Source organism: Solea senegalensis, unplaced genomic scaffold (assembly GCF_019176455.1).
Source record: "Solea senegalensis isolate Sse05_10M unplaced genomic scaffold, IFAPA_SoseM_1 scf7180000017154, whole genome shotgun sequence".
In the NCBI taxonomy this organism is placed as follows: domain Eukaryota; kingdom Metazoa; phylum Chordata; class Actinopteri; order Pleuronectiformes; family Soleidae; genus Solea; species Solea senegalensis.
Window position 1 is genome coordinate 294,185 of NW_025322259.1, and position 13,225 is coordinate 307,409.

Below are 13,225 nucleotides of genomic sequence, written 5' to 3' on the forward strand. Positions count from 1 at the left end.
TTAACATTTTCATTTTACACTGTGATAAAATACCCCACTGCTTTTTTTAATGTTATAATTATTGTTATTGTAAATTTCGCTATTAGAACGATCTAGAAGGCAGGTAATCTATAAATACCTCCTGTTTGCTCCGCCTCCTTCAGTCTACTGTTCACGGAGTTGGACTAGACTTTGGCATTGGCATTTGAGCAGCTATTATCAGCAAATTTCATCTATACCAGCGACTATCAACGGTTTTAAAGACCTTCTTCATCGTGTGGACCGGACTTCAGCAGCAGCAGAGCAGCAGAACCAGTGGAACCAGCGGAGGATCGAAGGTAAGTGCATGGCTACAGGTGGCTAAATATTAGCGTGACGTAGCTCTTTGTTTACACGGTGAAAAAAGCAGATAAAACGATGTAATTGAACGAATCATTTAAAGTAATGTTGCCACATCTTCTGTACATATTGTGCTTCAGTTATATTTTGTTTAATGTAGTTTAAATCACGTGTTTTTCGTTATGGTGTGCATGGACCTCCTGTATGCTAATGCAGGGCTTAATATCTGTACATATTAGCTCCAATTATCACGGTTAAAGGCAGATGAGAGTAACTTAAATGAGACTAATATTTACACAACTACAGCTTCTAGTATGCCTGTTTTTCTGTTTGTATTTATTTATGTAATTTGAATTAAGTTTTTTTCGTGGTGCATCTCTTGTCTGCGTCAGGCCTCAGCTCAATGGAGCTTACATCTTCATTCTGTAACACAGCTACAGATCCTATAAATATGTAGATAATGTATTTTTTATGTCGTCGTTTTTTCTTCAACTCTAAATGATGCGTTTTGTTGATTGGCTTTTGTTGTGCGGTATTTCGGTCATTTTATTTATGATTGTTTTGCATTTGTAACTTTAAAAAACCAGAAGGCAATTTTACATTTTCTCAGTGTTGGTGTTTTACTTAATGTTTTAGTGAATGGGCATTTTTTTTTAATTTTCTACCATTAAATTTACATTTCTTCCGTTGTAATTGTTTATCATTTAAAATTTAGTGTTGTGTGGCTGTGTGTTACTGTCTGTTACTCTGCGTGTGACATTGTTTTTGACTTTGTTTGTGACACTGTGTGTTACTGTTTGTGTGTAAGACTGTCTGTGACTGTCTGACACTGTGTTTGATTGTTTGTGTGTGTGTGTGTGTGAGAGAAACTATGACTTTTTTCATTTGAAAATGTGTTGGAAGCGTGTGGAAATGTTTTTTCCCCCCAATTTTGAGTAATTGTGTTTTGTGTGTGTGTGTTTTAATATATGTCTGTGACTGTATGTGTGTTGAGAATGCATGTCTGTGACTGTGTGTGACACTGTGAATCTTGAGTGTGTAGTGACAGTTGGAAATTGCTTAGCTAGGTGTAATTTGAAAGAGAGTGTGTTTATGTGATAATTAGAACTGGTACAGTTTGTTCTAGCTTTGGTTTAATTTGACTTAATTTAAGTTTTTACAATTTTTTTGTTCTCTCCAGTGGATTGAATCACCAGTGACATCACCAAGCAATACAGAGGAACAGGAATTGGTTTAAATTATTTTCATTAACTAGATCATTTAATACAACGGTTTTCTGTAATATACTAGTTAATTTTTTTGTGTGAGATGCCTCGTCTCAAGGGCCACAATCGTTCCAGTGCGGCCAAGAAGAGGATGGAGAAGCACCTGGCTGCAGTGGTGGAGTCTGCGCCCCAGAGCTCCACCAGCTTCGTGCCACCGGCTCCCGGTCCCTCACGTATGTAGTCACCTGTTTTGTCATTAAGTGTTTTCTTTAATGTGTGTGGAAACTGCTCATGCTCATTTAAGTTTGTTTTTTTCCTCTTTGCATGTGTACAATGTAATTGGAAGATGTATACTTTTATTTTAATGTTGTTTCTCATTTTAACAAGGCCGAGGTACTGGTCGTCGCCACCGTGTGAGCACCTGGCCAGTTTCAACCCTGACTGGCAGGAGTCACAAAGTGGTTATCCCGGCCGAGTCACCTGACAAGAAGGTATTGTTGTTTTCACAATTGTTTTCACAAACAAAACACAGTGATTTGATGTGATACAAAATGATTACAATTCTCAAAAATAATATTTTCCATTGTTCCAGTTTGTTCTTCTTGTCGGGGATTCCCACCTGCGCGCCATCGTTGATGGCATCGTGGAGTTTCCGGACGAGTTCCTTTCCTTTGGTGCCATGTCGACACCGGGGGCCTGTGCCAGGGAGCTGACGATCGAGTTGGTGAGTGCAGTCCTCCCCAGGACACCTGACCTTGTCTGTGTTCTAGCCCCCAGCAACGACCTGACTGCCAGTAGGACTTTGGACGAGGCTGCAGTGGACTTCGAGAAGCTCCTCACCAGTGCCTTGTCTCGGTGGCCGAAGGCAAGATTATTTTAATATTTTCATATGTGTTCCATCATAATGAATGAATGGATGTGCTTTTATAGGCTGTTGCAGAAGAGTTGTTATTCTAATGACCGTTTGAGCTTATTAGATTTATTTTTTTAATTTTATGTGTTGTATAGGTGTTTGTCCTGGACTTCCCTCCGCGTCGGAACGTGGACCTGGATCTGCAGGAGCTCTTTCGCCAAGAGTTCCACCGCGTGGCCGCACGCAAGGGTATGTCCTAAAAATATTGAATTCAGCTGTATTAAAGTCGCATGTATTATGAATTGTCTTCTATCGCAAATTTAGAAATATATGTTCCATCACATTCAGCATGTTTTAAATTAATATGATGTACACATGCATATTTAAAAATCATGTATCTTTGTTTGTTTAGGCGTGGGGTACTACTCTGTTGCAGAGTTTTCTCCTCTTGAAGTCGCATGTATTATTAATTGACTTCTATGGCAAATTTGGAATTAAACTTGTTTTTTTGTTTAGGCGTGAGGTACTACTCTATCGCAGAGTTTTTTCCTCTCAGCCGAAGTGACCTGTGGAGTTGGGATGGTGTAAGTTGATATGACAAATGTTGTATCCCAGACAATTGACAGTAAAGATATTTTTGTTAATTTGTGTTTTATATTATGTATTTCTGCAGGTGCACCTCAGCGATGGACCCGGGATGGGGCTGCTGGTGGACTTGCTGTTGTTCTTCTCCCGGCAGCAGTTAGAGATGGCTACTGTCGTGGAGGTTGAACACAGCTTGCCGCCAGTTGCTCCTTCTCCTGCTCCTGCTCCTCGTCCGGCTCCGAGGGTAGTTGTGAGGGGAGCGACCCGCTCCCCACGTCCGCCACACAACCCACTGGATTGGACGCTGGTTGAACCGCGCAGGAAGGTAAATGTGTTGCATGCTGTATTGTGTTTTTAAAAAAACACAAAATTCTCTAAGCAATTCACTGCACAAATGGTCATGCATGTTTAAAAATGATGATATTTTTCATTGCAGAGGAGGTGTCCGTCTCCTCAGGGAGGGAAGGTTCAGCTCATGGTACGTTTGTTGTTTTAATTCAGCTTTGAAATCGATCTGTCTTGATTTATATATCGGTTTGCTTTTTCTCAGAAGAAATTGTCACTCAAAGTCTTTCTTTTTGTCACACAAGGAGTGTTCCATCCCTCTCACGCCTGTCTGGTTCAGCCCACCTATTCTGGAGGTGATGGACCACATCCGTCCGGGCAATCTTGACTGGGGGGAGCCCACTACCTCTACCAAGGGACCATCGGTAATGTGCATGCAAATTGTATTTATTGGCTGATGATTTCATTTTGAACAAGACAGCTGAAATTATCCAACGTTGTTGGTTCAAAGCATTTTTATTTTCTTCCTTTTAGGGGGTGAAGCGTCATAGGAGCACTCCTGCTCCAAAGAAGAGCCGTGGGAACCAGGAGGTCTGACAAGTTCTATTTTTTTTTCCTAGTGTTGGGCAATAAAGTGTGGAAAGACATGCAGTTAATTTGTTTGCTTTGTTTTTTTTTTTCTAAGGTCGAGCTGGAGGAGGAGTGGCCCGAACTTCGCAGGGCTGTGGCGGTAAGGGCACTTTGTGTTAAATTTATGAATAGAGCCTGCAACACTTTTAAATTTCAAACTAAGTAAAACCTTTTCTTTTGCTTGCTGATAAATAGTAATCAGTAATTCGATTGTAGTTGTTTAAGTGTGAAGAAGGTACAGTATTTGCTGAGTAGTTTTTCTTCATTATTGCTCTTGAATAAGTTAAAACGAAGTTCACTTTTTTGGTAGAAGTTGATATTCGCTTGAATATGCCAATTTCTGTGTGGATATAAGATAAGATATTCCTTTCTATTTGATTCACTGAAAAGTAACAGTGTGTTTACAATGTGTAACAACTTTGATCTGTTTTTTTCATCAGGAGGTCCCTGTGGAGCAGCCACGCAGGCGCATCGGATCCCAGAGGAGACGTACCCGGCAGCAGGTTTGTATTTTTTTTCATTATGCTTTTATAAGTAATTGTTTGTGTTGATATTGCTAAAACATTGTGGCAGTTGTAACATAGGGATCAAGTTTATGTGAAGTAATTTTTTATATAACATTCATTTTGATTTGTAGGAGGGGGCAGCTGCAGATGTCGTGGAGGGGATGACTGGACCATCACCTGCCAGTCCTGTGACCACCGAGGACCTTCCCTGCTCTGCTCTGCACAGCTCCCCAGACTCCATCAAAGGTAGGATTGTTTCTAATTCTTCTTGGTGCTCTTACACTTCGCCGGTCACTTTTGTTGCAGGGTCTGTTAGTTCAGGTGTAGAGGAGGCCACAGTGGTTTCTGATGCAGAAAGTGATGTTGCAATTTCGTTTGGGTGGTCTGATAGTTTGCCGGTAACTTTTGATGCAGGGTCTGTTAGTTCAGCTGTAGAGGAGGTCACAGTGGTCTCTGATACAGACAGTGAGGTTGCCATTTCTTTTGGGTGCTCTGATACTTTTCCGTTAACTTTTGGTGTGGGTTCTGTGAGGGGATCCTTTCATCAGGGGCACCGGCGCTTTAAATATGGAGGTGTGCAGTGTATGGCAGTAAGTTTGGCTGCCATGGCGATGCATAAGACCAAGAGTGTGTTTTCTTGGCAAACTCGCGATCTGGACAATGCTGTAATTTCTGGTGACAAGATCTACACATCTTTGCGTGATAGTAACTCGATTTGTGGCGGGCACTCTATGCCGTGTATTCCAGAGTTACCAAAGCAGTTAGATAGAGATGGCCATAGTTATGAGTTTCAGTATGGTGACTTTGTGACTGGAGATGTCAATGTGGTTGAGGGAGAGCTTATTGAGGCATGTGTGCTCACAACTCTGAGGGACGGTTTGGAAAAGATGTGTATGGAATATGACACATGCTTTTTCACATTGTCCTCCAGTACTTGTGGGATTATTAGGGAAGGAGAACGGTTTGCTGTAGTTGACTGTCATGCACGCAGTGGGATGGTGGTGTGGGAAGAGTGTTGTTGTGTTTTTGAGTAGTCTTGAACACTTGATTCAGTTGTTTTGCTGCAGGATTCAGAGGGACACAGAAGTTGTTTGAGATTGCACTCTGAAAGTAGATAGTGGTCTTAGCATAGATGATAGTTGCAAAGATGATGGTGGTGCTAGCCAGTCATCTTCAGGTAAGAGAGTCAGTCGGATTGGTGCAAAGCGTAAGGTTCCAATCTCTACACGTAGTTCAAAGAGGGTTGTAAGGAGTGATCCAGGTTGTCCAGATTTAGCATTTGTTAGTGAGGTTACAGTCAAGGAGTTAGTGTTTAACCCTCTTTGTAATGATGTAGCTCAAACTATATGTGATAAGTTAAATGTTGAGTCGGAAAAGGTTGATGTTGTCTCTCCAAAAGTTGGTGTGTTGGGGGCTCCGTGTAAAAGGGACACAATAGTTGGCGATGGTAACTGTTTCTTTAGATCAGTCAGTCAAGCTGTGTGTGGTTCACAGAAGTATCATAGGAAAATTAGATTAGCTGTAGTCAAGCAATTAGAAGGTAACACTGTAGCTTATGGTGGCATTTTGAGAAGTGAGTTCTCTTCAGTGTCAGAATATGTCAGTAAGTCAAGGATGCGTTACGTTGGCAGTTGGGCGACAGAGGTTGAGATTCAAGCAGCAGCAGATTGTTTAGGAGTTTCCATTTTTACTTATATTGGTGATCGATGGCTTGAATATAGTTGGAGGAATAGGCAGTTGTCAAGTCAGGCAGTGTACTTAGAAAATGTCAATGGTAATCACTATGAGACTGTTGTTTGTGTTCATCAGCCACAGACACAGTCTTGTTATGGTTACTGCAAAGTAGATGAGGCTACAATCTTCGACAGCACATTAAAGTAGAGGCACAGGGAAGAGCCACAAATATAAACTATTGTTTTTCGAAGTATTTGAAAACTAAACAGTTTCTCAAAAAAAAAATTAAATATAGAGAAGATATGTTAGAGAAGCTTAAACGTAAGAAAAGGAGTGAAGTTAGATATCATGCAGATGTAATGGCTAGATACAAAAGTAAGCAGAGCAGCAAGATGACAGATATAAAGAGAAAAAGATTGAAATGAGTAAAAGTAAATACAGGTTAGATGTGAGGCATAAAGACAAAGTCAAAGAGATGAGTAAAAGTAAGTATAAGTTAGATGTCAAGCATAAAGACAAAGTCAAAGAGATGAATAAAAGTAAGTATAAGTTAGATGTCAAGCATAAAGACAAAGTCAAAGAGATGAGTAAAAGTAAGTATAAGTTAGATGTCAAGCATAAAGACAAAGTCAAAGAGATGAGTAAAAGGAAATATTGTCTAGATCAAACTCACAGACAGAGAGTAAAGACCACAAGTACAACCAAGTATCATAGTAATGCAGAGTTTCAGAAAAGTGTTAAGGCAGGTAACAAAGTGAAAAAGCAGCAATTAAAAGAAAAGAAAGCAGATTTTGATTTTGTGATTGAGCAATTTTTGTCTAAAGTTAAAGATGGGCCAGATTTTGTGTGTTGTGTTTGTCAAAGGTTGTTGTTTAGACACCAGGTTTTGAGCTGTAAAAAGAGTCAGTATAATAAGAGTGCAGACATGGCGTTAATTGCGGAGAAATGTATTTCAGAGGAGTATTTACACACTTGTAATGAGAACTGTGTAAGTCCATGTCAGTTGTTAGAGTCACCTAGAGGTCAGTTGTGGATTTGTTGCACTTGTCATGATAAGATTAATAGGAAGAAGACTCCTCCTGAGTGTGTTGTCCATAATCTAGGTGTACATCCTGTTCCTCCTGAATTGGCTTGTTTGAATAATTTAGAGCAGCATTTGATTGCTTTGCATATCCCATTTATGAAAGTGTTGGCAAAGGAGGGCAAAATGGTGTTCATGGACCGGTGACATGTGTTCCAGCAAATATTGTGGAGACCAATAATTTGTTACCTCGTTCCAATATGGAAGGATCTTTGTTGCGCGTTAAATTGAAGCGTAAGCTGACGTATAAAGGACATTATGAGTATCAGTTTGTTGACACTATGCGCGTAAGGCAGGCTTTGCGGTATTTAAAACAGAATAACATGTACTATGAAGATGTCGATTTTAATGAAGAGTGGTTGAATGAGTTTTGTAGGGAGCAGGAAAATGACAGTGTAGTACAGGAAAGTGATGGTAATGTAGAAAATGGTGAAACATCTGCTGAGGTGGATGAAGGTGAGGATGAGCTGTTGCATGACAGGCAGCAACATTGTATGTTTCAGGACACTTGTCTTATGCCTGTAGATATTGGTCAGGAAGCACTCGATCAGTATTTTGAGGATGTATTGAATCTGGCTCCAGCAGAAGGTAACAGTCCTGTGAAGTTGCTTTCTAATCATGAGAATGAGGCTAAATGTTTTCCAGTGTTGTTTCCACACGGACATTCTGTGTTTCATGACAATAGAGAGCATCGTTTAACATTGTCACGTTATCTTAATAATCGGATTCTCCATGCTGATGGTAGGTTTGCACAGAATGTGGAATATATTTTTTTTGCACAGTACATGTCAGAGTTGGAGCAGGTTGTATCGAATGTGTCCATAGCTTTGAGGAAAGGCAAAGGAAGTCAGGTTTGTAAGAGAGTGAGGGATTTTGTGAATAATGAGGAGTCTTTAAGGAAGTTGTTAGAGTTTGATGATGGTTATCGTTTCCTTAAGCCTATTAGAGGCACTCCTTCATTTTGGCAGGCAGCGCAGCGTGATCTACTTGCTTGTGTGCGTCAGCTTGGTGTTCCCACTTGGTTTTGTTCGTTTTCTGCGGCAGACATGCGCTGGACTAATTTACTTGGTAGTATTTTGAAACAGGAAGGAAGAGAACAGACAGCTGAGGAGTTGGAGTGGGCAGACAGGTGTGAATTGTTGCGTCGTAATCCAGTCACTGCGGCGAGAATGTTTGATTTTCGGTGGCATTGTTTTTTGAAGGAGGTCCTTATGTCTCCTTCAAACCCTATTGGCAAAATCAAGGACTATTTTTATCGTGTTGAATTTCAGCAGCGTGGGTCTCCACATGTTCATTGCCTGTTTTGGGTTGAGAATGCCCCCTTAATTGACAAAAACACAGATAAAGAGGTAGTTGATTTTATTGACAGATATGTTACATGTGAACTACCCTCTGATGATGACTCATTATTGGACATTGTGTCATCTGTGCAGATGCATTCAAAGCGCCACTCAAAAACGTGTAAAAAGAACAATACAGTCTGTCGGTTTAATTTTCCGAGGCCAGCATCTGCACAAACATTTGTTAGTCGTGTTAAAGTAGATGAGGAGATAGTTGCGTGTAAATGTGAAAAAAGGGATCCGACAGAGACTTTGTGTCTCAAATGTAAAGAGCGTGATTTTGCAGAACGAAAGGGTCGTAAAGTAAGGGCCCATGAAATTTTGGAAAACATTAAGAAGGCACTTTCAGATGAAAACCAGAGTTTTGATACAGTGGAGCAGTTGTTTGAAAGTTTAAATATAACTCAGGAAGCATTTGAAGATGCATACTGTCGGACTACTCGGGGTACAAAAGTTGTGTTAAAGAGGCAGGTGAAAGAGGTTTGGGTTAACCAGTATAGTAAGCAACTTTTAAAATGTTGGAATGCAAACCTGGACATCCAGTTTGTGGTGGATGCATATGCATGTGTGGTGTATATTATTTCGTACATTTCTAAGGCAGAAAAGGAAATGGGTTTGTTGTTGGCAAATGCACAAAAGGAAGCAGCTAAGGATGGAAATGTTAGTGCAAAAGAGGCATTGAAGAAACTAGGTGGTGTTTATTTGCATAATAGGGATGTGTGTGCTCAGGAAGCAGTGTATAGGTTGACCAACATGCATCTAAAGGAGTGTTCTAGGAAGGTCATGTTTGTACCAACAGGGAACAATGTAGTTAAGATGAGTTTGCCTTTGAATGTGTTAAAACAAAGGGCAACTAGTGATGACATAAACACTGATGAGATGTGGATGACGAGTTTAGTTGACAGGTATAAGAACAGGCCCAATGATAGCACGTTTAATGACATGTGTATTGCAGTGTTTGCGTCGGAATATCGTGTTTTGAGCAAAAATGAAAACTGTAAAACTAAGATTGAGTTGAAAAATAATTGTGGTTTTGTTACAAAGAGAGTCAGAACACAACCTGCTGTTGTGCGTTATGCTCGGTTTTCCGAAACAAAAAGTCCTGAATTGTTTCATCAGAGTAGATTGCAGTTGTTCATGCCGTATCGTGTTGATGATCAGTTAAAACCGGAGGATTTTGAAACGTTCCAGCAGTTTTATGAGAATGGTAATGTGTTTTGTGATGGATTGTTACATCCAGTAAAGTCAGTTGTTGATACGAATAGGAGCAGGTTTGAAGTAGACGCAGACATGTTAGAAAATATCCAGAATAGGATTAATGCAGATGGTGTGGCAGAAGATGCATGGTGTCAGTTGTGTCCAGAACAGGAGTTGGAACGTTTAGAGGCTGTGGAGGAAATTGCAGAGAGACAGGAAACCGTGGCGGATCACCACGATCATATTCCAGATTTAGCTGTAACTCGTGAACAGGTACAACATTTAGAGAAAAGGAATAATGTAATGTGTAGGAGTGATGGTTTGTCTTTGATTAGATCTTTGAACGATACACAGATGCGGGTGTTTTATCAGATTCGACAGTGGTGTTTAAATAAGGTCTCAGGGAAAAATCCACCACCTCTCCATGTTTTTATTACAGGTGGTGCTGGAACTGGTAAAAGTCATTTAATCAAAGCCATTCAATACGAGTCTATTAGGTTGTTATCACCATTGTGCAGTCATCCTGACAATGTCAGTGTTTTAATAACTGCTCCAACTGGCATTGCTGCATACAATCTGAATGCAGCAACAATTCACCACACATTTAGCATTGGAGTAGATGTACGCTTACCGTACACTCCACTGGGTGAGGAAAAAATCAATTCTCTTCGTGCTAAATTCAGTGATCTGCAAATTTTGATCATAGATGAAATTTCAATGGTAAATCCCTATCTATTGGTATATATTCATGGTAGATTACGGCAAATGAAACAAAGTGGAAACCGCCCATTTGGAAACATTTGTGTCATTGCTGTTGGAGATTTTTACCAGTTACCTCCAGTAAAAGGAAAACCACTGTATGTTGAGGACTTGAATATTGACTTGTGGTCTTTGTTTTCTGTTGTACAGTTGACAGAAGTAGTCAGGCAGAAAGACACTGTGTTTGCAGAGTTGTTGAACAGGGTCAGGACTCATAGAAAAGGGACACCAATGTTAAAAAGTGATGTTGAAATTTTGAAACGTTGTGAAACTGGTGAAGTCAGCTCAGCTTTACACATTTATGCGACAAATCAGCAAGTAAATGAGCACAATATTCAGCGGTTGTATGATGTGTGTCGTGACTATGTGACTATTGAAGCACAGGATTTTCAAAACAATAGGAGAACAGGGAAATTAGAGTTAATTCAAGGCCATCATGCTAAAGCTAAGAATACTTCTTTGGCTGAGCAGTTGTTGTTAGGTGAGGGTGCACGTGTGATGTTGTGCCAAAATGTTGATGTGAGTGATGGCCTGGTGAATGGAGCATGTGGTGTTGTAACACGAATAGTACAGTCAGAGGGTGTTAGGTTTCCAAAAATGATTTATGTGAAATTTGATGATGAGAATGTAGGTGCAGAGAGGAGAAGACAGTCTCCAAGTGTTTCAGCAGATTTAGTGGGTTCTACAGCTATTGCTCCAGAGGAGGAGAGAGCTTGTAAGAAAGGTGGTCTGAGGCGTCAATATCCTCTTAAGTTAGCTTGGGCGTGTACAATACACAAAGTTCAGGGTATCACAGTAGATAATGTAGTGGTTTGTTTTAGGAAGATTTTTGCAGCTGGACAGGCATATGTTGCTTTAAGTCGAGTCAGGAGTTTGTCAGGCTTGATCATTGAACAGTTTGACGAGAAGAAGATTTATTGTAGGGGTGACATTAAAGATGCAGTTAGGACAATGTCTACATTCTTAGTTGATAGTTTGACAGGGCAGCGATTGAGGGCAAGCAGGTTTAGTGTTTTTTTGATGAATGTGCAAGGATTGACTCGACATGTGTCAGATTTGGTGTTGTGCACACAGCGGTTACAGCTTAACTGTATTGCTGTAACTGAGACTTGGTTAGCTGCAGAGTCGTCAGTAGGATCAGTAAACATTGAAGGTTATAGTTTTCATGGTTCTTCACGCAGTTCATCCTACACTAGTGATGACCCCAGATTGATTACATTGCAAGATCAACAACATGGTGGAGTTGGCATTTATATTGCAGAAAACACAGAATTTGAGATAGTAAAAGTCCCTTCTTTTAATTTGGAGTGCCTAGTGTCCAAATTTGCTACAGACAACACAGCTATTGCAGTAATTTATCGACCACCATGTTATCCTATGACATTATTTAAAGAGCATTTGGGAAAATTTCTTGATTGGATTGATTCAGTAAATGAAACCATTGCAATCATGGGAGATTTTAATGATGATATTTTGAAATCATCAACAACATGTAAACTTTTAACAGAAAAGGGATATGTTCAGGTTGTAACAGAAGCAACAACAGAAAAGGGCACTTTAATTGATCACATTTACATTAAAACAGCAGGTAATGGGGCTGAATCACTAGTGCTGCCTACATACTTTAGTGATCACGAGGCAGTCTTATGTCTATTTAAGTGATGGCAATAAAGTTTTTATGCCACTATAGTTTGGCTGCTTGATCCAACATGACAACTGTAACAATCAATTACTGTGAGTAGTTTTTTAGAGAAGTTTGTCTGGTAGACAGGTTATTTTGCATACTGTTAAATCTGTTAGTACACAATGAATTTAAGTGTTTATAATATAGGTCTTGTCTGAGGATTAGATTAAGTAGTAAGTGTCTATCAATCAATAAGTGTCCATCCATATTCTAAGAATTTGAAAAGACATGATAATAACTTTGTTCTTGTTCCCATACTTTGTGTTTTGCTTTGTCCTCATTTTACAGGTATCTTCAAATCAGAGGCTGATGTTGTTATTTCACTAAACCTCTCTTCCTTGCTTTGTAGGCATCATCTGTCCTGGGCTGCATACTCCATGTTGTTGTACAACATTTGTTGTTATTGTAGTTGATTGTGTTGTTATTTCAAATAACCTATTTTTCTTAATTGTTGTTGGTTGTGATTTTGTTGTTATTTCAAATAACCTATTTTTCTTTGCTCTGCAGGAATCCTGTGTCCTGGGCCATACCAAGTTGCGATTTAGATTTTTTTTAAGAGACGCTGATAATATATAACTGTTATTGTTTGTTAAAATAATGATCTTTAGTTAGTATAAATGCTGAAAGTATTAATTTTATTACCAAGTTAGTACAGCTGTTATATATTTGGTGCTTGTTTCTCTGTCCCAATTCCTCTTTTCACCCCAACCAGCCAAGGCAGATGGCTGCACATCTTTGAGTCTGGTTCTGTCAGAGATTTCTTCCTGTTAAAAGGGAGTTTTGTCTCTCCACTGTTGCCAAGTGCTTGCTCATTGTGTGACTTGTTGGGTTTCCCTTCCCCGTGTAGTATTTTGGTATTAAGTATTTTAATTGAGTTTGTTTTTATTTGGCAGTAAACAAATAAAAGTTTATCATATTATAATTCTTTCAGTTTTCTGTTGTTTTTTGCAAATGTCATGTAAAACCATATTATTTTTAAATGTCCTAATGCATACATTTTCAATTTATGAAAACTACATTGAACTAAAATATTGCTAAATCATGCAAGCGTCTTTTATTTTATATATGTAATTATGCATACTACATAAGAAAGCTATAATATTTAACA

At 39.4% G+C, this 13,225-nt stretch overlaps 1 protein-coding gene across 1 annotated transcript; it reads left to right on the plus strand.

Moving 5' to 3' along the window:
- Nucleotides 1-126: 126 nt before the first annotated feature.
- Nucleotides 127-12,788, plus strand: LOC122763923. The gene is made up of 14 exons (XM_044018413.1): nucleotides 127-317; nucleotides 1,499-1,756; nucleotides 1,911-2,014; nucleotides 2,116-2,388; nucleotides 2,532-2,625; nucleotides 2,893-2,960; nucleotides 3,050-3,286; nucleotides 3,398-3,439; nucleotides 3,552-3,671; nucleotides 3,781-3,837; nucleotides 3,932-3,976; nucleotides 4,317-4,379; nucleotides 4,514-4,628; nucleotides 12,625-12,788. Exons 2-14 carry the CDS (start codon nucleotides 1,627-1,629, stop codon nucleotides 12,660-12,662), a joined length of 1,386 nt encoding a protein of 461 aa, XP_043874348.1. The 5' UTR covers nucleotides 127-317; nucleotides 1,499-1,626; the 3' UTR covers nucleotides 12,663-12,788.
- Nucleotides 12,789-13,225: the final 437 nt, after the last annotated feature.

What these genes read in the sequence shown, in the direction of transcription:
- LOC122763923 (XM_044018413.1), top strand. Translation starts at nt 1,627, where the DNA reads ATGCCTCGTCTCAAGGGCCACAATCGTTCCAGTGCGGCCAAGAAGAGG. An exon ending in AACTTCGCAGGGCTGTGGCG is followed by an intron (nt 3,977 to 4,316) that starts GTAAGGGCACTT and finishes TTTTTTCATCAG; the next exon opens with GAGGTCCCTGTGGAGCAGCC. An exon ending in CTCCCCAGACTCCATCAAAG is followed by an intron (nt 4,629 to 12,624) that starts GTAGGATTGTTT and finishes TTTGCTCTGCAG; the next exon opens with GAATCCTGTGTCCTGGGCCA.